This window comes from Triturus cristatus, chromosome 6, assembly GCF_964204655.1.
Source record: "Triturus cristatus chromosome 6, aTriCri1.1, whole genome shotgun sequence".
Classification (NCBI taxonomy): Eukaryota; Metazoa; Chordata; class Amphibia; order Caudata; family Salamandridae; genus Triturus; species Triturus cristatus.
In genome coordinates this window covers 1656274981-1656299183 of record NC_140589.1, presented here as the reverse complement: position 1 = coordinate 1656299183, position 24203 = coordinate 1656274981, and the positions used below count along the sequence as shown (strand labels likewise).

General features: G+C 43.9%; 1 protein-coding gene across 10 annotated transcripts in view; it reads left to right on the top strand.

Annotated features, from left to right (window-relative positions):
• EML4 (EMAP like 4) overlaps positions 1-24203 on the top strand; it is a 677127-nt gene that overhangs the window by 555398 nt on the left and 97526 nt on the right. For all 10 annotated transcript variants that reach the window (XM_085612817.1, XM_085612810.1, XM_085612815.1 and 7 more), the window contains one exon: positions 23673-23822. In XM_085612817.1, the coding sequence (XP_085468943.1) occupies positions 23673-23822 (150 nt within the window). The remainder of the gene's footprint in view (positions 1-23672; positions 23823-24203) is intronic.

Here is a 24203-nt window from a genome sequence, read left to right as displayed (position 1 = left end):
CCAGACAGTTGATATGAAACTGTTGTTCTTGTGGTGACCACACACCGCCTGTGGTAAAATCTCCACATCTCGTGCCCCAACCGGATCTGCTGGCGTTGGATTCGATAACGATATCCGGTGTGGACCCATAGATCGTCCTCCCGTTGCAAGCCTCCATGTTGGTAAGCCACCATTGAAGCTCTTCCCTGGCCTCCGCAGATAGTGGAACTTTTTGAGAGTAGGTAAGGCCACGGCAAAGATACATTGCCTTGAGGCGTTGGAGGGCTTAATAATGCAAGGGGCCTAGGAAAATGGCTTGAATCGAGGCTGAGAGGAAGCCCACTATGCAGGCAAGCTGTCTGAGGGAGGTCAGCGACTGTGTGAGTGTTCTCTGAATCTCGTGACAAATCCTCGTCATCTTACAGGATGTAAGACTGAGGGAGGCCTCGACAGAGTCGATCAAGAATACCAGAAAAATGAGTATTTGGGCAGGAACCAGGTTGGACTTGGTCTCGTTGACCCCAAACCCTGCAGGAGATTCATTGCCATCTGAAGCTGGGAAGCCAGAGTCTTGGGGCATTGCGCCATCAGGAGGATATCGTCGAGATATACAATGAGCCGTATACCCGACGCACAAAGGCGTTCTATGACCGGCCGGAGGGCCTTGGTAAAACACCAAGGGGCCGAAGATAGGCCGAACAGAAGTGTGGTGAACTCGTAGGTCATGTTCTTCCAGAAAAACTGAAGGAACCTCTGGTGCGGTGGGAAAATGGGGATCGCAAGGTAGGCGTGGGGGCGGAGAATATCGCAAAAGAGGTGAATCCCCTCCATTTTGAAGTGACGATAAACAAGCCACTCGTTGAACTCTCGAAGATTGATCACTGGCCGCTGGCCCCCATCGGGCTTGTCCACCAGGAAGAGGTGTCCACCAGGAAGAGGTTGCTGATGAAACACCTGGGATGGAGAGAAGCCTCGGCGATTGCTCCTTTGGCGAGAAGGGAGTGTACTTCTTGGTCCACCAACGCGGTGTCTGCCAATGAAAAACAAAGAGGGCGCGGCTGGACGGGTTGCGAGGTGTCCCTGTGGAACTCTATATGAAAACCCAGTGCCGTCTAGAACCCAGGCGTCCCCCGTGATGAAAGTCCAAACCTGGAAAAAACACGCCAGACGGCCCCCCCACTCTTAGAAGGGAAGAATGGAGAACACTCACCGGAAGAGTTGGAGAGACCACCTCCTCTGCGTTCGCAGGCGAGGACTTGGCCATCTGATTGTTGCTGTGGTGCTCTGTGACCTCTACAGGAGCTGTGGGGAAAGCGGGATTTTCGGCGCTACTCTACCTGAAAGGCTGTTACCCGACGCTGGGACTGCGAGGCCCAGGGTGCTTCTGGACATCGCACCTGGCGCCTCTTCCCGGCCCCTCCCCTCATTAACTCTCCTTTAAAACGCCTCACGGCCCCCGCTTCGCGGGAGCCGTTCGCAGGCGAGGACTTGGCCATCTGATTGTTGCTGTGGTGCTCTGTGACCTCTGCAGGAGCTGTGGGGAAAGCGGGATTTTCGGCGCTACTCTACCTGAAAGGCTGTTACCCAACGCTGGGACTGCGAGGCCCAGGGTGCTTCTGGACATCGCACCTGGCGCCTATTCCCGGCCCCTCCTCCCCCTCCTACTTAAGCCACGCCTTCTATCGCGTGAGCGGGACGCGTGCGGGCCGCAGTCCGGGGCGAAGACCGGGCAAAGAGCGGGCCGTTTGAGGGCGACCGAGGACGGGACGGACCACTTAATTAACCCCTGCAATTTGGTAATTGTTACATCTTCCCATTTTCACCGTCATTAGTACTCCATATGTCTATATTGTATATTCCCTTCAATTTGGATCTGCTTAATTGAGGTATTTTTATAGCTTTGTGCAGGTTAGTTTATCATCATGCCTCTAGAAGCAGGGAAATCACGTACCTTAACTGTGAATACTTCGAATGGACCTGTCTCCGGCACAATAGATCAATTTTTTAAACGAGTGACTACTGTTCTGGAGAAGGAAATTGCAGATACCGAAAAGCGTTTATCTTTTGATTTGTTAACCGGTAAACGTTCTTCATTGGGTAAAATCGGGAATGTACTTTCTCCGGGGGTGATAACTGAGAAACCAGGCCCTATCCCTGAAAAGGAGGTAACAATAACTCTCCTGACAAATCCTCCATGCACGCCCGTCTTGTCTGACCACTTAATTAGCCTAACTACATCAGGGCTATCAGATTCACCCAACCTGGATATTTCTCCCCCACCGGTTATAGGGATTCCCAAGAAAAGATATACCCAAAAAAAGAGACGCTAAAAACAAGAAGACTAGATTCCCCGCACAACCCTCAACTCCCACTGGACCAGCAGTGTCAAATAACCCTTCTTCTAGCTCTAACACTATAGAAATCCCCACTGATCAAGACTTGATGGGTGAATTATTTACCAAAATTGAGACCATGGTTAAGTCCCTCCTACTTCCCCTCTTAGAGAGGACAAGATTAATAAGCTTGCACCTGGAAGATTTGGGTAAACAAATTCAAGGGAACAATTCGACCCTCTCCGAACTCTTAAAAAACCAGAATAAAATTAGCACCATTGACTCAGCTATCTCTCCCTCAAGCTTGCTAGAACATCCATCAACTAGTGGCATTCATGGGAAAATGCACACCGCTCGGGGGGGGAAATCAGTGGAAAAACCATCCAAAAATACTATAGACGTGGGTAGAACTATCCCCCCCTCCTAAAAATAAAGAAATAGGTGGGGAGATAAGGGTGGACAGTAGATTTACACCTGGAATGTCAAGAAATGCTGAAGACTTGAAAAACGATAGTAAAAGCAACCCCGTGGATGTAAACAATATGAGTAAAAAAGATAGTATGGATGCAAGGAATGGTGAACGACTAATTGTCTAAGAATACCCCTCTAAGTAGAAGGGTCGACCTTCCCCCAGAATCAGCCCCGTACACTATCATCATGACAGGGGTACCCGAACTTCCAGAGGGCACTAGTGAGGACTTTTATGCTTTAAAAAATAAAACCATTTATTGGTTAAATCAAAACCGACCACTTCCCGCCCATATAAATGGGGAAATTCTAATGGTGAGACGTACGAGCTGGGTGGGAACTAGACCAAAAGAAAAGAGGGGGATGCGATAATTATCAACTTTAGGGACCATAGAGCCGTTAGATGCATTGGAGATTGGTACGAAGCTAGAGGGGGGGGGACGCTATTTCAACGCATTATGTAAACTATTTTTACCCACGAGAATTGACTTCCCACTCTAAATCTCATCCCGCAAAAAACCTTTTCACTGACTGGAGAGAAGCAGACCAGCAAACTCCCTACCAGAATGCTCGTAATTACCTGCCTAACCCGCACCCTAGGGGGAGGCCTTTGATAAATGATCAACATTCATTTCAGCGCCTAAATTATTTATCTCAGAATAATTGCTTTGAGCCATATCATAGGTTTAACCTACCTACCCGAAACTATTATTCAGTTCTGAGTGATTTCGAAAATGTAGACTGACTCAGCGTTGAGGAGGCACAAGTACAAAAACTCATTACGGTAAATCAAATTACCCCTAATGATGCTGTTCCCCGAAGCGACAGTGAAGAAATACAAGTAAGGGAAAATAATAACCCATTATTAGTTAGTGCAGTAATGCAAACAATGGAAAATAATTATTCTCATTCTGTATCTACTTCACCATTGCTTAGAGGACCTGAGAATATCACTCCGGGGAATATTCGTGCCCATCAATCTCTGGAGAAGGGAGATGTAGAGCACCAATTAGTCGCGGAGGCAGTCCATACAAATAAAAGTACAAATAATGACATAATAATACAAATTATGTCATGGAACATTGCTGGCCTACGAACAAAAATATTGAATGGGAGTCTGTCTGACTTCGTTCAGGACTATCACATAATCTGCTTACAGGAGACTTGGTCTATTAATGAACATCACATGATAGGCTATAAAACCTACTTTTCATCGGCAGTGGCTAGCGCCCATGGAAGGGCTAAGGGGGGCCTGACGGTGTTCATAAATAATACTGTAGTGGGGCTAAAAATAACAACTCTTGGTCTATATCCTAATTATCAGATATTGAAACTCTCATTCCCGAAGAACGGGACAATAATACTGGTAAATATGTATGATAATTTACCAGAAAGTGAGAGAGTAAATTTACTTGGGTCTATTCGTAATAAACTTTCAATCCTGATAAAAAAGATGCAAGGATTAGATGTCCCAAGCATCGTTTGGTGTGGTGACTTTAATCATCACCCCTGCGACAAAAAAAACACCAATATCTGTGGTATGGCAGAAAATGATATGACTCATTTCCGCCACACCAAGGTAGGAGATCTGCTCAATGAAACACTGTCAGAACTTGGCCTAGTGATTTTAAATGACATTAATACTGTCACTAGACAGCCACAGGCTACATATCTGGGTAGGGGATGGGACTCGACGATCGATTACATACTGGTTTCCGCAACAATTGAGAATAAGGCTCAGAATTTTAGAGTATTAATTAACACTTTAAGCGACCATGCCGTATTGGCCTTTGAATTGGTTACTGACCAGGTGCAACTCACACCTCAATTGATGATGACCGCACTTGCCCAGAACAATATTCACCTCGCAAGAACAAATGGCTATGCCTTAGGCTGGGGAAAGATAGACCCAACAACCATAACAAACAAGGTAGTCCATGCGGTATATCCTTCAATTGTGAAGTGTCTGGACACTGATACCAGTGAAGAAGAACTTCTTCACAATTTCGGTCTAATTATGGAGAAAGTAAAGGATTTCCTAACCGTTAACAAGAAAGGGATTAGGGGCGGGAAAAAAGGGTGGTTCGGCCATAAATGCACCTTGGCACATAAATCCTTAAAGAAAGCATTGGCAAAACCTGTAAGAGATCAAGAGGAGATTTCTAGTCTAAGGAGGTCTTATCGACTAGCCTGTAAAACCAGAAAACAAGAACTGAAAAAAGCGCTCTGGGATCAATTATATGAAAGCTCCCAGAGCAGAAATAGCGAGCAGTTCTGGAAGGTCGTAAAGACCCCCTTTTTGAACGATCCCTGTGATCAGCCCATAGTGGAAGCAACAATTGAGGGCCCAACATGGGTAAGTCATTTCTCCAAAGTTTTTGGCAAAACATCAGGAACTGAACCACTGGTAGAAAGTGAACAGATCACACAAAATAGTCTATTTCCGATCCTCTTAAACTTCGAAATGAACGAAATTATAAATGCTGTGGAAAAAAGTAAACACGGTAAAGCCCCTGGCCCAGATGGTGTACCGGTTGATTTTTTTAAGTTTGAATTAGATTTATGGGCTCCAATTTTAAAACGAGTGTTTGACGCAGTTATGAAGCGTGGGCTAATCAAGTCCTGGACCCAATCGATTATGGTTCCCATCTTTAAGAAGGGAGACAGGGAAGACGTGACCTGTTATAGGCCAATTTCACTATTGGACTCGCTCGGGAAAGTCCTGGGCAGAGTGGTTCTCCAGCGTCTCCAGGAGTGGGTAAATGATCACAATATATTATCTGATGTCCAATTTGGCTTCAGAGAGGGGTTCGGAACAATTGAACAGGCATTGAACCTAGCCCTATTGATGGGAAAATATGTATCTGCAAAGCAAGGAAGGTTGTACATGGTCTATGTCAATCTTTCTGCGGCATTTGACTGTGTCTCTCATTCAAAACTTTGGTCAGTGCTCTCTGACATGGGTATAGACTCAGACCTAGTACACCTCCTTCGTGCACTTTATTCCAACGCCTCATCTAGGGTTCGCTTTGGAACAAAGGGCGAACTATCCGACTCTTTTAAGGTAGAGCGGGGTGTGAGGCAGGGATGTGTCCTGGCCCCCTTTCTATTTTCTCTTTATACCAACAGTCTCGAAGTTGAGATGCTGAGAGGGGCCCAGGACCTCCCACGTGTAAAAAATCGCCTCGTGCCTGCGCTGTTATACGCGGATGACGCCGTAATATTGGCACGTACCCCGCGAGAGTTGCAGAAAGCCTTAAATAGATACTCAAATTTTATGGGTAGTTTGGATCTTAAAATAAACATCAAAAAAGCATTTGTGATGGTGGCAGGAAAGGGAAAGAACAGGGGAAGGACTATCATTTCCCTCGCTAAAGAGAGAATTTATCTGACTACGCAATATCCATATCTTGGGGTCGTGATAGACGATAAACTCGACTGGAAGGCGGCTATTGAGGCTCGCAAACACCAACTTTTGCGTGCAATAATCGCTCTTATAAAATTCTCCCAGAAGCTTGGGAAGAGACCACCAGTAGAGCTTCTCCGCATTTATAAAGCCAAGTGCCATTCCATTGCACTTTACGGGGCGGGCCTCTGGGGATATAAAGACACCAACGCTCTGCAGGTAGTAGAGAACACATTCATGAGATTTCTTCTGATGGCACCAAAGCGAGCATCGACCTTTGCTTGCCATGCAGAACTTGGAATCCCCCACATTGAAGATCTGGCTAAGATTCAACCTCTTTTGTTGTGGCGCCGCATCTGGACGTCAACAGATAACTCATTTACAAAAGATATAGCGGCCGATTGTATGTCCCTAGTACATACGGGGAAAATTGAGTGGCTGATATATGTGAAAAATCTTCTTACAGATCTAGGCCTCAATAAATATTTTGTTAACCCCGAATTAATTGCAGAGATCTCGAAGAAAGATTTAAAAATAAAGGCCCTTAGCTATATGGAAGAATCCCGGTTGAGTAAGGAGATAAGCAAAACATCTGTTCAACACTCCTTAACAGTCATGACCACATTGGAAATGGAACCCTACTTGGCCTATGTCGAGTCACAATTTGAACGTTTTTTGTTGACACGTTTTAGACTGAATGTCTTTCATAGGCTTGTAGCCTTTCCTAAAAACCCAAATTGGAGTGAGCGTTTAATGTTATGCCCTTGTGATGAGAAGTCGGAACAGTCAACTATGCATACTGTGCTGTTTTGTAAATATTATTCTACTCATCGTAACCTCTGGCTAATTCCACTGCTGAGAACCCTTGGTTTTAGAAGGTGTCGTCCCGCCATGTTGTACTTGCAATTTTTGGATACTACATTTACCACGAAATGCCTCAGCACGTTTTTAAAGTGTATTTTTAAACATAGAGCGAACCTTGGTTAAAGCATTTTTAGTTGATATAAGGAGCCTTTTAAAATATGTACATAGTTTGTGATATGTTTATGCATGTACTTTTATGGTTATCACTGTTTCACTATAACCGAATAAAGATTTACCTATCTACCTACCTCCTCTGCCACCTCTGTTCTTGCCGCGGCGACCTCTGGTTGGGTAGAAGTTCCCAAATCTGGCTTGATCTTGGTAGTGGCCTTGGTTGGAGCCTTGTCCCCTGTTGTTACAGGGACGGCCGGACTAGCAGCCCCTTCCTCGTCCGGCCCCACGGAAAACCCGTGGGTGAAAAACATTTTTGATAGAGGACTGGGCCTTGTCCAGGGATGTAAAAGTATTGACAAAGCGCCCCAGTTCCTTTATAAAGGGTTCCTCAAAAAGGCCGACCTGGGCGACCGGGCCCGCCTCCGAGTCAGCGAGGTCCCCTAGTTTGTGGTCTACTTTATTAAGTAGGGACCGCAGCCACTCAGTGGACAGTGCGCAGTTGGCGTTCCCTAGAAAAACCACTGCGCCCAGGAAGAAAGGTGCTCGGGGAGATTAGGGAGCCAAAGGACTTGGCCTCCTCTGTCTAATATTTTAGTGATGGGACCCAAAGTGTCTAAGAGCTTGTCCTGGCAAGCTCGCCAGGACCTGTCTATGCCCTTCTTGGGGTCTTTAACAAACTTCTGTAAGAAGGTAGCCATCCAAGGGTTTATATCAGGGGTATCAGCTACCTTACCCTCTAAGGAAGGGCGAGGGCACCCCGCCCGGAGACAGTTGCGCGCACGCTCGGTTCTAAATGCAGACGAATGCGGCTGGCCACACACTGCGCAATCTTTCCTGAGGGGGCCCAGTCCGAAGACCGTGGGTGTAAAATGTCATCCGGGTCCGGCATATCGCCACAAAGGCCTTCGTTGCTGGGGCCCGGGGTTGGGCGGAAAGGGAGCCAGGGGCGAGATGGGCTGGCGTCATCGTCGGCAGCATCTTGGTCATCGGTCCCCGGGTCGGCGGGGGGTGCAGGTGGTTGAGTACTGGCCAAGAATGCCTGTTTAAGGTGGTCAAACGCATCAGCGTCGACACTCGCGTCTCGGGAACGTTTCGGTGGTGGGGGCTGGGTGTCTGCCGAAGAGTCCCTGGGTGGGTTAGAGGCCGGCGTGGTATTCGCCGCTCTGGCCAGGCTTTCACAGGCTTGATCTATCTTGCGGGACAGGCGGTCTTCCAAAGCATCCATGGCTTGCGCAACCGCAGTGTGTATAGAGTTGTCTACAGCGTCCTAAAATTATCGTCCCATGGTAGGGCAGATAGGGCATCCTCCTCCCACTGATCATCCTGGTATGTATCCTGATAAGTGTCCATAGCACCAGGAAGAACCTATGCGAGTGAGTGGGTAATATGGGTGACAAGGAAGTCAAGTATGGGGGATGGGTGTCAGCCTAAGCTTAGGGCGAACAGTGTTCGTGTGTGAATGTGCTTAGAAAAAAACCTGGGACCCAACAGCCCTGGTGCAGAAAGGTATAAGAGGGCGGCCTGCCTGAAAGGGCCCCAGCGGGATAATTATACCCAGAAATACAGACTTGCAAGGAGTGTAATAGAAACAAAGGCCTGATACTGACCATCAAGTCAAACAATATGCTGGCTAATGGCAGAGTACTGACCCGTTGTGCAACAAAATGCGGGCGTAAATGGGGGCGTGAGGCACAGCATAAACTGCCTAACGGCAGAGAGAAACCAGCAGACCCTGACAGGTTTAGCAGGCAGACAAGGCTCTCCCTCGGCGCTGCTGCTCGGCTGAGGAATGCAGGAAATGCGTGGAATTCCGAGCGCGTGCCGCGGGTTGAGGTGCACACAGGCTCCCTCTAGCGGCCAATGGAGTGAACAGCGAGCCTGGCACCAATATCAACAGCCGTTTGGGAGCTCAGGCGCTCCCACGGCCGGAACGAGACAACCCGGGTAGCGGGCGCACTTGCATGAAATCCCAAAGGGAAACCTGAGTAAGAGAGAAACGTGAAGGAATCGTGTCTAGATCGGACGTGCCACGGTGTGTGACCACCCACCAAGCGCGTTCGAGCGAGGACCGCAAAATAAACCAAATGGAGTCTAGAAACACACAATAAGGTGCCGAAGGCACTTTCCAGGCAATTACACACACACAATAACACACAGCTAAGCTGAACATTACATGAGAAAAGAACATTTGTTAAGAAACATAAAGGCAAAGAACATTCCAGAATCTCTGAGAGAAATAAGGAAGCACTTATCTGGCTGCAAGCAGTGAAGAAAGAGGGGAAATTGAAGCCAACAGAAGACTATGATGTAACCGGAGCCCTGTGATTGGTGGATCCACATGGACACTCTATACATGGACTCTATTGTTAAAACTTTCTCATTCCCGATGGTTCATGGGAATGGTAGTTTTGTACCAGTTTCTTTAAATGGCTTCTATTCAATAAAGTGGAGAAAGAATAGCATAATCCTCGCCTCCGGTCCTGACATAGAATTGTCTTTGCTTATTATGCAGTGGACAGTGCCTTTGTGAAAGGAGAATTCTGGCGTGTTCCAATCGTGCCAACCTGTTTCCTAGAGCTCATCATCCTGAGAAGACCTGGAGACTTTCCATATGTTTTTCTCCTTGTGGGGTCCCTACAACCTTAAACTAGAACTGTTGCTCAGCACCTTTGTTATTCATTAACTTCAAGCAGTAAACATTGGGGGGCGAGAGCGCAAACTTTATTTTTGTATGCAATGAAAAAGGAGGTGGGAAATGTGCATGGCTAAAGTGCTTTTTTTCCTGGGAGTGTTTGTTGTTTTCTTCTTTGTCAAGTTTTTAGAACTCTTTTGCTTTGTGTAAACACCTTCTGGTTTTGATTTGTGTGCATTTGCAATTCGTTTTTATGCTTTGTTCTCCTATGACTTCACCTCTTACTTAAATCATGCAGGAAGCGGGATTGATTGGTATTCAAACATTCCTTTTGAAGTCTTGTCCTCAGTAATGGAACTCTTGCAAGTTTGGAGTTTGAGGTGCAAAGCGTTTTTTTAATTTATTTATTTTTAAGAGTTTCTCTTTATAGGTTTTAGATCTGGGCCATAATCTGAATTTTCTGTCAAACCAGAATTCCACAGATTTACATTTGTTGATCAGTTCCAACTTCTCATGAAGATTTCTGGCCAAGCCTGTTGTATCTTATTCTTGATCGCATGTGGTTTCACAGCCGTTTATAATACTGACCTCCAGGATTCGTCTATGCCCTAATGTAACACATCATGTTTTAAGATTCATAAGACATACTTTCGGCAGTGTTAGAGAAATGGAAATTTCGAATGACTTATGTTAAGTTTTACCTTATTCTCAAGCGGACAATCGCAGTACTGAACCTGGAGACAGGCAAGAGTAGTGCATGCTGGTGGCTTCTACCCAAACCTTTCACCTTTACTACTACAAAATAAAGATATAATTGTAAAGCAAATTACAGCATAAGCCACTAAAAAATGTGATTGTGTGGCAGTGGAGTTTTTAAGGGATTTCCTGCACTGGTCATGCTATCTATTGCCTCTGAATTAATTTGCCAATTTTGATCCAATATAAAGTTTCTAGCTCATACAGATCCAGAGTTGTCCAGCTAATGAATACATCCCCATTTGATGGACTGGGAGGAAGTCTTTTGTTTACAGCAGGAACTAAAACTCTTAAACAATTAAATGTGTTTCAGACAGGGTGATTAAATGATTCCTTTCTTGCCACAAATAATGTTTATTTTGCCATTAACACTAATTTGTGTTTCCTTCACAGCCACAGGTGTTAAAGCTGCTTTTATTTCATTACTTCAACAGGTCACTCACTGTGGAAGAATCAGTCACGGATGTATGGTGGTACCACGCAACACATTGCCACGCATGGCTTTACAGCATGCTCATAACAATGACGCGACACTACCATGCAGGTCTTTACCACGTATATGCCTTTACAACAAAATTTGCATAGTTAAGGCATGTATGGTGAAGGCGTATGCGTGGTAAAAACTTTCCAGGTAAGTAGAACACCCCAAAAATATATATATATAATATATATCTTTTTTGTGTTTTTTTTAAAAGAAATATATCAAAATATATTTTTCAATATTTGTATATATAATTATTTTTATATACTTATAAGTAATTATAAATATACACACAAACATGCATACACCCTTGCCATCCCAAAACTTCTACCCCCTCTAAAAAGCTCTTAGCACACAAATACCCATACCCCCTAATCCCTAAAAATACCCCCCAAGACCCATACCCACCGTAAACCAGGCACCTCTTACCACACAAAAACCCATACCCACCCTAAACACCCCATACCATCCAAAAACCCATACCCGCCCTAAACCCTAAAAATCCCACTGCCACCCAAAAACCCATATCCACCCTAAACCCTAAAAATTAGCTTGCCAACCCCAAAACTCATACCTTACCTCATACCTTACCTTAAACCTAAAAACCCATGCCCACCCTAAACCCTAAAAATAACCTTGCCACTCAAAAACCCATACCCACCCTAAAAACCCCTTAGCACCCAAAAACCCATACCCACCCTAAACAGCCCCTACCATCCAAAAACCCATACCTGCCCTAAACCCTAAAAATCCCACTACCACCCAAAATCCCATACCCACCCTCAACCATAAAAATTAGCCTACCAACCCAAAAACGCATACCTACCCTAAAAATACCCTTACCACCTAAAGACCCATGCCCACCCTAAACTCTAAATATAACCTTACCACTCAAAACCCCATCCGCACCCAAAGCCCCATACCCTCCCTAGTGCCTAAAAATACCTTTGCCATCAAAAAGACCCAGACCCACCCTAAACCCTAAAAAACCCTTAGCACCCTAAAACCAATATCCGCCCTAAACCCTAAAATTATGCTTGCCACCCAAAATCCCAAACCCAACCTTAACCCTAAAAATGTCCTTACCACCCATACCCTAAAAATACCTGTGCCACCCAAAAACTCATACATACCCTAAAAATTCACTTACAATGCAAAACCCCAACCCACCCTAAACATTCCTACAATCCAGAAAGCTTCATACTCTTACCCACCCTAAAAAAAGCTTTCCCTAATATATATACACACACACACACACCTGTATATGTGTGTGTGTGTGTGTAAAGAGCACTTAAAACTTGAAAACATTCATACTTACATATACTTACCTTTAAAACGTTTACAACTAATATGCTTTTACAACAAAATTCTTTGAAATGGCATGCATGGTAAAGCCATATTCGGTGTAAAATCCTATGTGGTAAAGACTTGCGTGGTAGTGTTGCCTACGTGGTAACTGCATGCGGGGTCACGGCTTCGTGGTAAAGGCTGTTCCCCCATCAGTCACACATGTGACATCTCTTTTCATAGTCACGTTTTGAATCCTAAAGTATCTAGCAGTTTAACACAAATGTCATTAAGTGTGAAATGCACTGCATTGTACCGCGGAGCTATTTTTGATGCAAAGGTAGTTATAGTTCAAAATCATTTTATAAAATTGGCACAGTTGCAAGAAAATTGTCAAGTTTTGACTCTTAATGGTGTTCTACAATTCTTAACAATATTCTATGTTTATTAGACAAAAAACTGACATCACATTTTTTTATCTTTATAAAAGACCTTAACACATTACGCACATAGTTTTCCTTACTTTTTATCTCAGCTTGTATTTTCCAACTTGGTCCATAGAGCTGTGCTAAACATAACAGTGAAACAATTTATGGATCTCATGAGTATGTATTGTATGTCGGCAGTTTGATATGGCACTAAACATTTTAATTTTTCTCTGCCCTTCAGTAATGAAATGGGAGATGTAGACTTTATTTAGGTACATCATGTCTTCTACAGTACTTGGGTTCGCTTTCATCCTCGAAAGACTATAGAAACAAACTTGAATTTAACTTACCACTGTGTGCTTACAGTGTGTTCTAGAGCTAGGACTAGGCCTATGTTGAGAGAACACAGCATAACGGGTTTCCACTCGAGAGGTGTTTTAGAAAATTGTACAAGAAATAGTTAAATTAGTGAAACACTTCCTTAAATGGAAACATTGAAATATCGGGCTAGTAGATTTTAGTCTTTGGTTAGTCCCACCTGCCTATCAAATGGCTAATTTATTTATTCGTTTAACGGTTTTCTGTAGTGGCACTTCCTGGTTTAGGTAGTAGTATGCTTAGCAACTAACATAGAAGTGAATAGTCCTAAAAGTGAATATGATACAAAAAGTATCAGAAAATAAGTTCCAGCAGTTTTGTTGCAGCATATGTGAATATGTGATTTAAGTGGTGGGGAAGTATTTAGTTTTGGTATTTTTAGATAAACAGTATTTTAATCAAGAATACTTGCTATCCATTCAAGGTAGTTTTTAGGTAGGTAGGATATGCTGGTTTGTTTAATTTAATTGCTTTACATGTGAGGCAGCAGAATAATTAATGTTATTCTCTTCTCCTTAATGGGAAGCTTACATAGCTCCCTTAGTTGTGGGGCAATGTGCTCAACTTCCTTAACCCCTTCACCGCGGCAGGAATTCCGCCGCGGCGCTGGGGGGGTTTGGGGGCAGTTGCGGTGGCGCTGTGCTCGTGACAGAACCACTCCGTCATGAGTCACGGGTGAGCTGTGCTCATGACGGAGTGGTTCTGTCACGTCTCCGCCCACTGCGCTAATCGCCCGCACAGGCGGGGAATTAGCGCCGCGTGGGCAGAGCGGCCGCCAACGGCCGCAGCATGACGGAACCACTCCGTCATGAGCACAGCGCACCCGTGGCTCATGATGGAGTGTTTCGACTGATCGCTACGGATGCTCTACAGCGAACTCAGCGTTATGCCGTGATAGGATGCACCTACCTAAAATAAATGAATAGCATCCGCCTTAGCATAAATAGAAAGAGGAGTCCCAGGACTGCTGTCTGATCCTACTCCCAAACACCAACTATTGTTCTGAAAAGATTCGCCGCAGTTGATTGTTCAAAACTACCGGGAGATGTTCATACAAACCCCTGAGTGTGAATGTACGCCCACATTCCGACCTGCTAAGAAAAATCTATTAGCTGTACTATTGACACAGATGATTTTCTCAGCTGGAGACACACGCATTGCCTGACGAATTCATAGACACCCAGACATCTTTTATATGTATCTCATTCGTTAATACTTGGCAGTTGGTCCTGAAGAAGGTGGTTTCCCACTGAAACGCGCGTTGACCGCGACATTGTTAACATCAGAGACATTGAAAGTTAACATCTTTTCATTTTGTCAACTGGAGAAATCTGACCAATCTAAAAAGTTTTAGCTTTCCTTTTATCTTTAAACTATCCTTTCTATTCCTCATTGTTTGAATGCGAGTATGAATGATTAGCAAATGCTTTTTTATACCACGGATGTCTAGGATGTTTTTCTCTTATATTAAATTTGTAATATGTCTGTATTTCAAATCACAAGTGTAAAACCAGATAAATGTTATCTTCTGCCCTAAATTATGTGTAAATCATAAACAAAAAAAGGAAAAAACAAATAAACATTTCTTGTTTATAAAATTTTAGTGGATTGAATCTATAAAAACAATGTCATAATATGAAATATAATGTATCTTTGACAGTTTGATTGGGAAATGCAGAATCTTTAGAGATCAATTGAAGAAGTGTACAGGCCGGTTTAGAGGTTTCTACTTGATATTTTCATGATGGAGTGGTTCCGTCATGAGCGCAGAAAGGGTTAATGAAGGAGCTGTATCTTGTGTGCAGTCCGCATGCAGGCCTCAACAGGGAGGTGATCACTGACTGTCTTGTGATAGAGGCCTGGAAATACCCTGGTTGCAATATATTAAGACAGAAATGTCTAATCTGGGGGGGACCAAAGCTTTTATCTAAGCCCTTTGTTATGTCCAAGACAGACCTGGCCTGGGTTAAGTATGTGTTTAAAACTAGGAAACCTCAGTTTAGAGAGGAAGGTGAGATCATTAAGGGAGTATCTGAATCTTCAAACTACCCTTAAAATGAAGCTGTATCTGGCATGTAGATGTTACCTGGGATAGAGTCCTCTTGACCAGATTTAGGCACAGCCACCATGTAAGGTGGCACATAGGTGTCCCCTTGGTCCAGTTTGACCCTAGTAATGTGTGAATCTGCCCATGGGATGAGTCTTCGCCCCAGAGCCTTCTTCATTTTACCTTCTTATGCAAGTATTATATGGTTTATTCTGGGAGGTTTTTAGTTCCTCCAATTAGAGAATGTGATGTCAGATGATGTGCTGATGCCCTGTCTTATCTGCAACAGCTAAACTCTTCCACTCGTAGCAGCATTTGCTCCTTTTTAAAGAGCGCAATTGCCAAAAGAAAACAGATGGTATTTTTATCTTGGGCACTTCTAGTCACACTTGGTCACTTTATCAGATGCTAACCTAGGGGCATCGTGTGGTGTATTTGTTAAGGTTTTAGAATTCCAATTGTGTGGGAATTTAACTCTGGTCATTTGACCTAGGAGTGTTTTTTATTGTCTATTTTCATCATGCATTGATTTACTGTTCATGAATTCTGTGAGTAGACAAGGCCACGGTAATGTTCTAATCATGTTTTAATGTTTTGCATTGTGCTTTTATGGCTGCTTTTTTTCTGACTAAATTAAGTATTATCAATCGATCAATCAGGATCTTGCCCAGCAGTGTAGCACAGCTTCAAGACTGGCATTGAAAGTTTGCTTTTATGACAATAGCTAGGAAATTGTTGGGAAGTAGTTCTCACTTGCATCTCTAAGCTCTTTTTACAGATGTGGGAGGTGATTGTTAGTGAATAGATTGGACTAACGTATTGCGTCTCCCCCTTTGATTAATCTCGGAGTCACTTATCAAAAAGCATGGACGTGAAAGGAAATAAAAGACTCAGCCTACAAAGGGTAGGCAGAGTCCCATCCAGAGTGCACATTATGAGCATTTCATGCTAAATGACGTAGGTTGCTGCCAAGAGACATGGGTGGCTGTCGTGTACAGTTGGCCAAAAAGAGTTTCTCCACACTTGTTGGGGTGACTGATTTTTGGGAAATGTAGTTTTGAAGGAGGGTCGTTAATCTTTCTTTATTGGAATGAAAAAGATAGAAATATGTTGGCGGTCTAATTGGTTTAAAAAAAATGAATTGGTTAAATATTGAAGAGAACTGGAAATGTTCTCGGGCTATGAATTATCTAGCAATTATGACTGATGTGAGACCTGTAATGGAAAGATTTGATAATTGAGTCGGGCATGGATTCATGCTGTCATTAGCATTTATCCTGGAACTCCGTCTACATCTGTGTTATCTAGTTGAGGTTTTGTGTGTGATTAAAACATCACTGACTTGAAAGGAGTATTAGGCGACAATGCACGCTTTGAAGCCAGAACTTTACTATAATTTAGGGTGAATCAACTAGGTAATCTGTCGAACAAAAGTACAGCTGGCATAAATATTTACAGGTAAAAAGCAGATGGTGCCAAGTTCTTAAAAAAACAAACGTTTCTTCTATCCTGAAATCTCCTTATTTGCTGTTGCATGGTTTGCGGATATTGTGGCATGAAACGTATTTTCTTGGCATTGCTCTATATTTGTGTCCAAAGCACCCTTGATATTGAAAGGTAGTTATAGCATCTGATGGATTTATGCCAGATATACATAACTTGTTGAATAGCTTATGGGTTTTTAGAACTACTAGGTGCTTTTAAAGCCATCATAACATAAATTGTCTTCATTTGTTGGTAAAGCACCCCAACAGCCAGATTAACTTCGTAGCACTGGAAATAAAGGGCTTTGTGGGTGAGTGAGGATTCATGTACAGTATCCCTACTGGGTCATTGAATGCAAGAAAGATCATTGACGAAGCAGAAGTATTTCAATAAAACTCTTTCCTTGACTGTTTGTCAGTAAACTAACAATAGTCTGGAAAGATATAAACTCTGAGGGTATGGTGAGCATCCTGATTCTACCAAGGCTGTAATTTAGAGTTTTGACCAGGAGTACTCTGCACATGCATTTAAATTGTTAGAGCTAGGACTATGGTGATTGGTTATGGCAAGTGTACTATAGGCAAGATTCTGTTTAGGATGCACAGATGGATCAAAACAGATTTTTTGATGTAGTTGACTCAAGGAAGAAGCGGTGAGGGTAATATGCATGATAAAAATGTTTTGTGTCTGAGGAGAGGATAACCTACACAGAGAACCTGCAAACCGGAAGTGAAGTAGTGTAACCTGGGCCTCCGCAGAGTTTGAGTCTTGAAATTATTAAGATGGAGGCAGTTCTGATTCACTCATATTTGGCTTTGAGGAGGGCAGTCTATGACATCTTTCAGCATTCAGATTTGAATTTGAGCATCTTCCTTGCACATCTGCCAACCAAGATTTTACTGTGAAGGATGTTCACAAGTCATATCATGTAGATATTCAGGAAGGATGGTGATGGTGTCAATTTAGGAGTAACTCTGCGGGAGAATTCATGAAGCAGAAGGTGGTCATATTAACTTAGTGTGTCCGTTGTATAAGACTGATGTGAGTCAAGGAGGGCTGATTGTGTGTCCAAAGGTGGTGATTCAAATGACTAGAAATTTACATTGCTATCTTTTTGCGAGTTGCAGAGCTGTTGGGGGTACTTTTTTTCAGGAGAAAGCAAATACCAAAAGGTGCTGGAAGGAACTGCTTAGAATAGTATTCCAACCTGCCGTTGTTTTACGTACATTGCTACTTCAGATTAGGCTCAGCCATTTATAAATCAGTCTTGGTCTGATCCAGTAGCAACAGTTCGGCCCACACCTTTTCAGGCAATTCAGGGGCAATGCGATTACCAGACTCAAATTGTACTAAATAGAACCTTTTACCACTAGTGTCTTGTGGTTCACCTTATTGTTGGACCCAAAACTAAGTACCAAGGTCCGCACTTGACCCTCAGGACAGGGAAGTGTAGCAATCCCAGGCTTACTCAGTGAGGTGGTGTGGGATTGAGACGCAGATTTCAATTAGCAATATGCAATAAATCACTGTCCAACCAATGCGTTTGTTTAAGAAGAAAAGGTACTTTAATTATGACACCATAACTCAATACTATCCATAAAATGTAGAGGACACAGTAATGCACACGGTTATACTTTTGGCGTAGTCGCAATGTGGGGGACTCGGCCAGTGTTGACTTAGACTGGTCCCAGACTTGCTAGAGTATGAGGTATTGTAGTCAATATAGAGCACGATAAATTGTTGTATGGAAAAATGTGTAAGTTGTATTTCCTGACACTCTTCTGGAATTTTAGCTAGAACCCCAAGAATGGCACGGACTGGTTATCAAGTAAAACATATATTGTCCAATTGTCTCTTGCAATCCCTGCAATGTTTATTATTTCATGCAATGCTCTTAAGTGGTCTGATATGGGATATGCCCACTTCAGCAAGCTGGAGCTGGTGTGGTGCTATTCAGCATGTGTGCGTGTATGTACAGACCATGAAGAGAGGCAGCATTGGCACTGCCCTGGGTCTGCTGACTTCTCTCGTTCTCATCTCAGGGCTGGGAAAGGAGGACTGCGCGTCGCCTGTTACATTCATGGATTGCAATAACTTTCTTGGATCCTCCTCTGACACACTGGATAGGGGTGGGGGCGCAGTTCTGGTGCTTCTTGATCTCTCCGCGGCCTTCGATACCGTCCCTCACAAGCATCTATTGCAAAGACTGGAGGAGGGCGGGCTTGGAGGCTTGGTACTGAAATGGATGAGATCTTTTCTCAGCAACCATTCTCAAACAGTCTGGACACCCCCTTTTTCAGCTGAAATCCCCTCCTTGAATGTGGGGGTCCCGCAGGGATCTATTCTTAGTCCCACGCTGTTTAATCTGTACATAGCCCCTCTTGCCCTTCTCGCCGAGAAGCATGGCGCTAAAATAGTGTCATATGCGGATGACACTCAACTGCTGTTCACGTGTGTGAAGGGGTCGGAGTTTGATGGGGACTGCATAAAAAACTGCCTCGGGGAGATTTTTGCATGGTTTAATGACAACCAAGTAAAGTGTAACTCTGATAAATCGGAGATCATCTTTTTTGGTTCCCAATCCCATGAGGCTTGGCATTCCTGGTGGCCACAGGACATGTCCCCCCACTATCGGAAGTCACGACTGTGAAGAATCTGGGGGTTAAATTGGACTCTACTCTCTCTATGAAGACTTAAGTCCAATCTGTGGCAGGCACTTGCTTTGGGATTTTGAAGATGTTGAAAGATTTTCTTCCACTTCTCCCAGTATCACATCGTAAAACAGTGGTCCAGGCCTTGGTGTTATCCAGACTGAATTATGTCAACTCGCTGTATCTGGGACTTCCCGAATATTTACTGAGTCGTCTGCAGATCCTCCAGAATATGGCTGCCAGGGCTATTTTTCTAACGAAGCCTAGAACACATTCCTCACATCTTTTGTCTTCACTCCACTGGCTTCCAGTGCAAAAAAGAATTTATTTTAAAGCTTTAGTCCTGGTTTTTATGGCTTTCCATCGGATCAGGGCACCGTACCTACGGGAAAGATTTCAGCCCTACTTACCTCGGCCCTCTTTAAGATCTTCCTCCCAGTCCCTGACCTTGATTTCAAGGGTCAGGCTCTCGCGGGTAGGAGGAAGATCGTTTCAGGTTATGGCCTCCCGACTTTGGAACAGTCTTCCTCTCTCACTGCACCAGTGTCCGGACCTTCTGACCTTTAGACGAAACCTGAAGACGTGGCTTTTCCAGCTTTAGGTTTCTTTTTCTGTGACGGTGACTAGGGGCGTTTTCGTTTTGTTAGTTGTTAGTGGTCTTCTGTAGCTCCGGGACACTCCTTGGAGTAGCCGCGCGCTGTATAAATCATAGATAACATAACACAATCTCACGATCCAGGAAAAAGAAAGACCTCACTACTGGTTGTAGAGGTCATCAAGTCAGAGGTATATTTGTAAACCACCCACTGAGTCACTTTCAGGTCTTGATGAAACTGCTGACCACAGTTGTGATTCTTCTTAGTGCCCAGATGTCCCAGGCACTTAGTGATGAGGTCTGACTTTTATTGTTCACTAATGACCGCACCATCTACTTTCTGCAGGTCTTCAGGCACCAATCATCGGAGGTGCTCTAAATGATCATATGCCCACAGCTGCAGCGAGTGCGTGATCGTACTGTGGGGGCTCCTTGCAGGTATCCAGGGTTGCATGGCCCAACCACAAGTCCTGCAAATGCAGATCCTTCCCTGGGCTACAGTGGACCAACTTAATTTCTTACCGCACAGTTCCTCACGACCACACCCCCTGCCGACCTCCTCCTCGACACACTTTCCAAGATCCTGTATCCCTTCACAGTGATTAGTGGACTCCATCCTATGAAGAAATGTTGAGGTGTCTTCCCAGCAAGATGCAGTAATTCCAGGTTCCTGTTCTCGAATCTGCCAAGGGTAATTGTCTGTCAGTGAACCCAACTAGCTAAATGGTCTTTCTCTGTCTCCACTGGTGTAGAACCAGTGGCAGTGGTAGATAAGAGATTCTGTCAGCATGACTAGGGGTTTGTGCCCTATACTTATATTATCTTTGCAGACTGAGACGTGTATTTTAAAGTTCCAGCTGTGCAACCAGATTTGGGTGGTTCCCTACTTTTGCGTATTCTACCCATACTGGTCAAGCATCAGTCTTTGTTCTCTAGTATTAGCAGAAAGTAGGGTGGGCCTGGGAGCTCACTGCCAGGGAAACCTAATACCAATGTGCAAAAAGAGGGAGAAGTTCTCATTTTAGCCACTTCTCAACCTGTTAGGGTAATACCTCTGTGGAAAAATGGAACAAGAAGGGGGCAAGTGTTGTCCTTACATTTCAGAAGGGCCCTCTATCTCCCGTCCTAGACACCCTAGATTCTGGTCCGATAAAAATGACCTCAGAAATGCTTTAAAGGGGCCATGCAATTCACATTGTTCTTTGGCAATCTCCTTCCGGTCTCCCACCGATGTACCATTCACAGACATGAGATCCAAAATGGATTCCCGTGCTGCCAAGCACATCATATATGCTCCACACTCATCTTACCACAATCGCATAAACATAAATCTGACATCCATCTCCCACATGACCGGAGTGAAGGACACAGTTGTGGGGGACTGGCAGACAGTTTAAAATGGGAGCAGCCACTTGGCTGTTCTCACTATGCAGGCAATGGAAAACAAGGCCTGTCCTGCTTCTATAATCAGTCCATGCCACCACCGTCAGTCCTCCACAGTTCAATGTGCTGATAGTCATGCGTAGTACACATGGGCACAGTCCCTAGCTGTGTGCCACCTTCTGTGTCAGAGTGGGACATTGACATACATGCAAAACTGCTGGGAGTGCTGAAGCTAAGAAATAAAACAAATTCCATAGACTTGCTACATGGAAATTTGTGGGCAGGATTGCATCCTCACCCATGCTATGCAGAGTACATTTTCCATCCCAACAGAGGTGTTGGAGGATCTGGCCATGGGAATAAAACTGCTCCGAGCCCTTGACCTCATGAGAGGGCTCAGTTCCACATTGAGACGTTAATCCGGCCTGATTCATTATATTAGTTTTGTTCTTTGGAGTTGTGGAGGTGGATGGAAAACTTTGCATTTACCACCATTTCAAGTACCGCCTATGAGAAAGACAAGTTGGTGACGATCACATTTTTCTTTGAGCGCATTGGTGACGTCTCTGTGTTCAAGAGAGGTGTTGAGGAAGTTCATAATGTGCTTATGGATCAGCATGTGCAGTTCAATAACTTTGGGGTTGCAAATTTATCTCTGGGGTTTGAGGCCGGTGGGATTCCGTAAGGCTAATATCTTTGATAATTTGTGCCAGCCTTTGGAAGTGGCAGGGAGGCCTCGCTGATAAATGACTGGTGGAGGACGTTGGTGATGGGTATGACAACTGACTGCATTGCGGTGCCTATCCACGGTTTCAATTTGGAGGTTGCAAAAGGATACTTCTATAGTAATCTTTTACGTACTCTCACATACTAATGTAAATTAACCCCCAAAGCATGTAAAATGGGTATGTTGAGGGAATATACATATAAAATTAGTATAAATGCAAAGAATTGTGCCGCCTTTGCACTTTACTAATGAATAATTCGACATTTTGTGGCCGATTTACAAAAGCATCTAAGAGTAAGCAAACCGTGTTCCTACACATACACTCAAGTGCCTTTGCGAATAGGCCCCTCTGTGGCACTTTAAAGGCGGCCATGAGTCCACGCACAGAACGAATCATTGTAACTGAGATAGGAGGTTTGGAGGCTTTCCTGGGTGTCCTGCTTTTGTGGTACGTTTCTTGTGTCTGACAGATGTGACTCGCAAAAGGAGTTTGTTTCCCTATATATTATTATAGTTGTAGTTAAAGTAGGGGTTGCAAATGTGCATAGCCTTTTCTGTGCGCCAGTTGCAAAGGTCTGAAAAACTTAACAAAACATTGCAAAGTTTTTTCTCTTTGAGCATTGTGCAATTTGTAACTTGTGACAAACTGGCTCACATATTCTCATTTAATACTTACAGAATGGTTGCACACAAGGATTTCCCTGTGAATTGCAGCTATGCATAGAAAACCTAAGTTAGAGGTAAACTTGGGAACAAAATGCCTTCAAACATTTCCCTTTAGACATTAAAAGGATTTGCAAAAGGTAATCTTGAAGGGACCTATTCTGCATATGTTTTGCACCTTGGCCGGGTTCGACTAGAATCTAAATTATTTGTGTATTTTGATAAGAATGATCTTTTATTGCGGATAAAACCTTTGCACGGGCAAATAGAAGTGACAGACGTGCTGTAAAAAGAAGAAAAATAACTTTGCACGCAAATAGCTTAAACAAACGGACTATGCTATACTAATATCTGCACGCCATGTTTCATATGCTAAGTATCATCTTTGTTCTTTTGATTCATAGGTTAGCAAAACTCCGTGTGATAAATCATTGTAGTGTGTTGTATGGCCTTGATTACCAGTTGGGTAGATCAGAATTTCCACGTGGCGTTTTGCTTCATTCAAACACGACTGTCCAGATACTCCCACACCCGGTTTTCTTGGGTGCGGTATCACCAGACCCAGTGTTACCAGTGATGCATTCTGGCAGGTAAAATTGATTTGGGGCTTCAACTGCAGCAGGAGGCAGGGCTCAGAACTTTGCCCCAACCAAGCTTCTTCTCTGGCATAGGTGCTCCCCGTGGCCAGAGCGATTCTACCCTATCCGAATGATTCTTCCCTGCCCTCCCTCACACATTTACCATACCACCTGTTCAGAGCATGGAAATCCCTTGACTGTACAGTTATTCACCATTCCCAGAGGTTTCACTCAAAGGGGGTTTAACTGTGCAATAATATTGATTTCATGTGGTCCACTTCTACTCCTGTGATGTGCACATTTCCCCTTTTCTGCACACAAGTTGCATAAGCTGCATTTGAACAGTTAAATAGCCTATTTTCCAGTTACTGAAACAATCCATAAAAAATACTGCTGTAAACCTTGACTGATCTTAAGGTATGGATATCGTGGGAGGGACTGTCGAGCCAATGTCTACCTCCTCCCCACCGGCGAGATCGTGTATTTCATCGCGTCAGTAGTGGTGTTATTCAACTACGATGAGCGAACGCAGAGGCACTACCTTGGCCACACAGACTGTGTGAAATGGTAAGCATGAAGTCTCAAGCCTTGTGTTGGTCATGCATGTTATTCTGTTTGGTGAATTTTACATGTGCACTCACACTTGATGTAGCACAGAGAGCTAAGGTGAGCACAGGTGAGCACAAAGAGCATATTGTTAATTGAGGGTTGCGGGTTAGCAGTGGCACAGACAGTGACATGAACCCAGAAAAAGTATAGGCAACATCCCTTAAGGAAAGTTCAGGTTTTGATTACTGTTAGCGGAATGTGATGTAAACAGCAATTATAATTGAAACGAAATGTTTATTTCTAAACTTTCACCATCAGTTATCATTTCAGATGGCTGTTGGTGGGGGTAGCCTCTAAAACAATTGCTTAAGACTTGTAATAAACACGCCTTACCTCTGT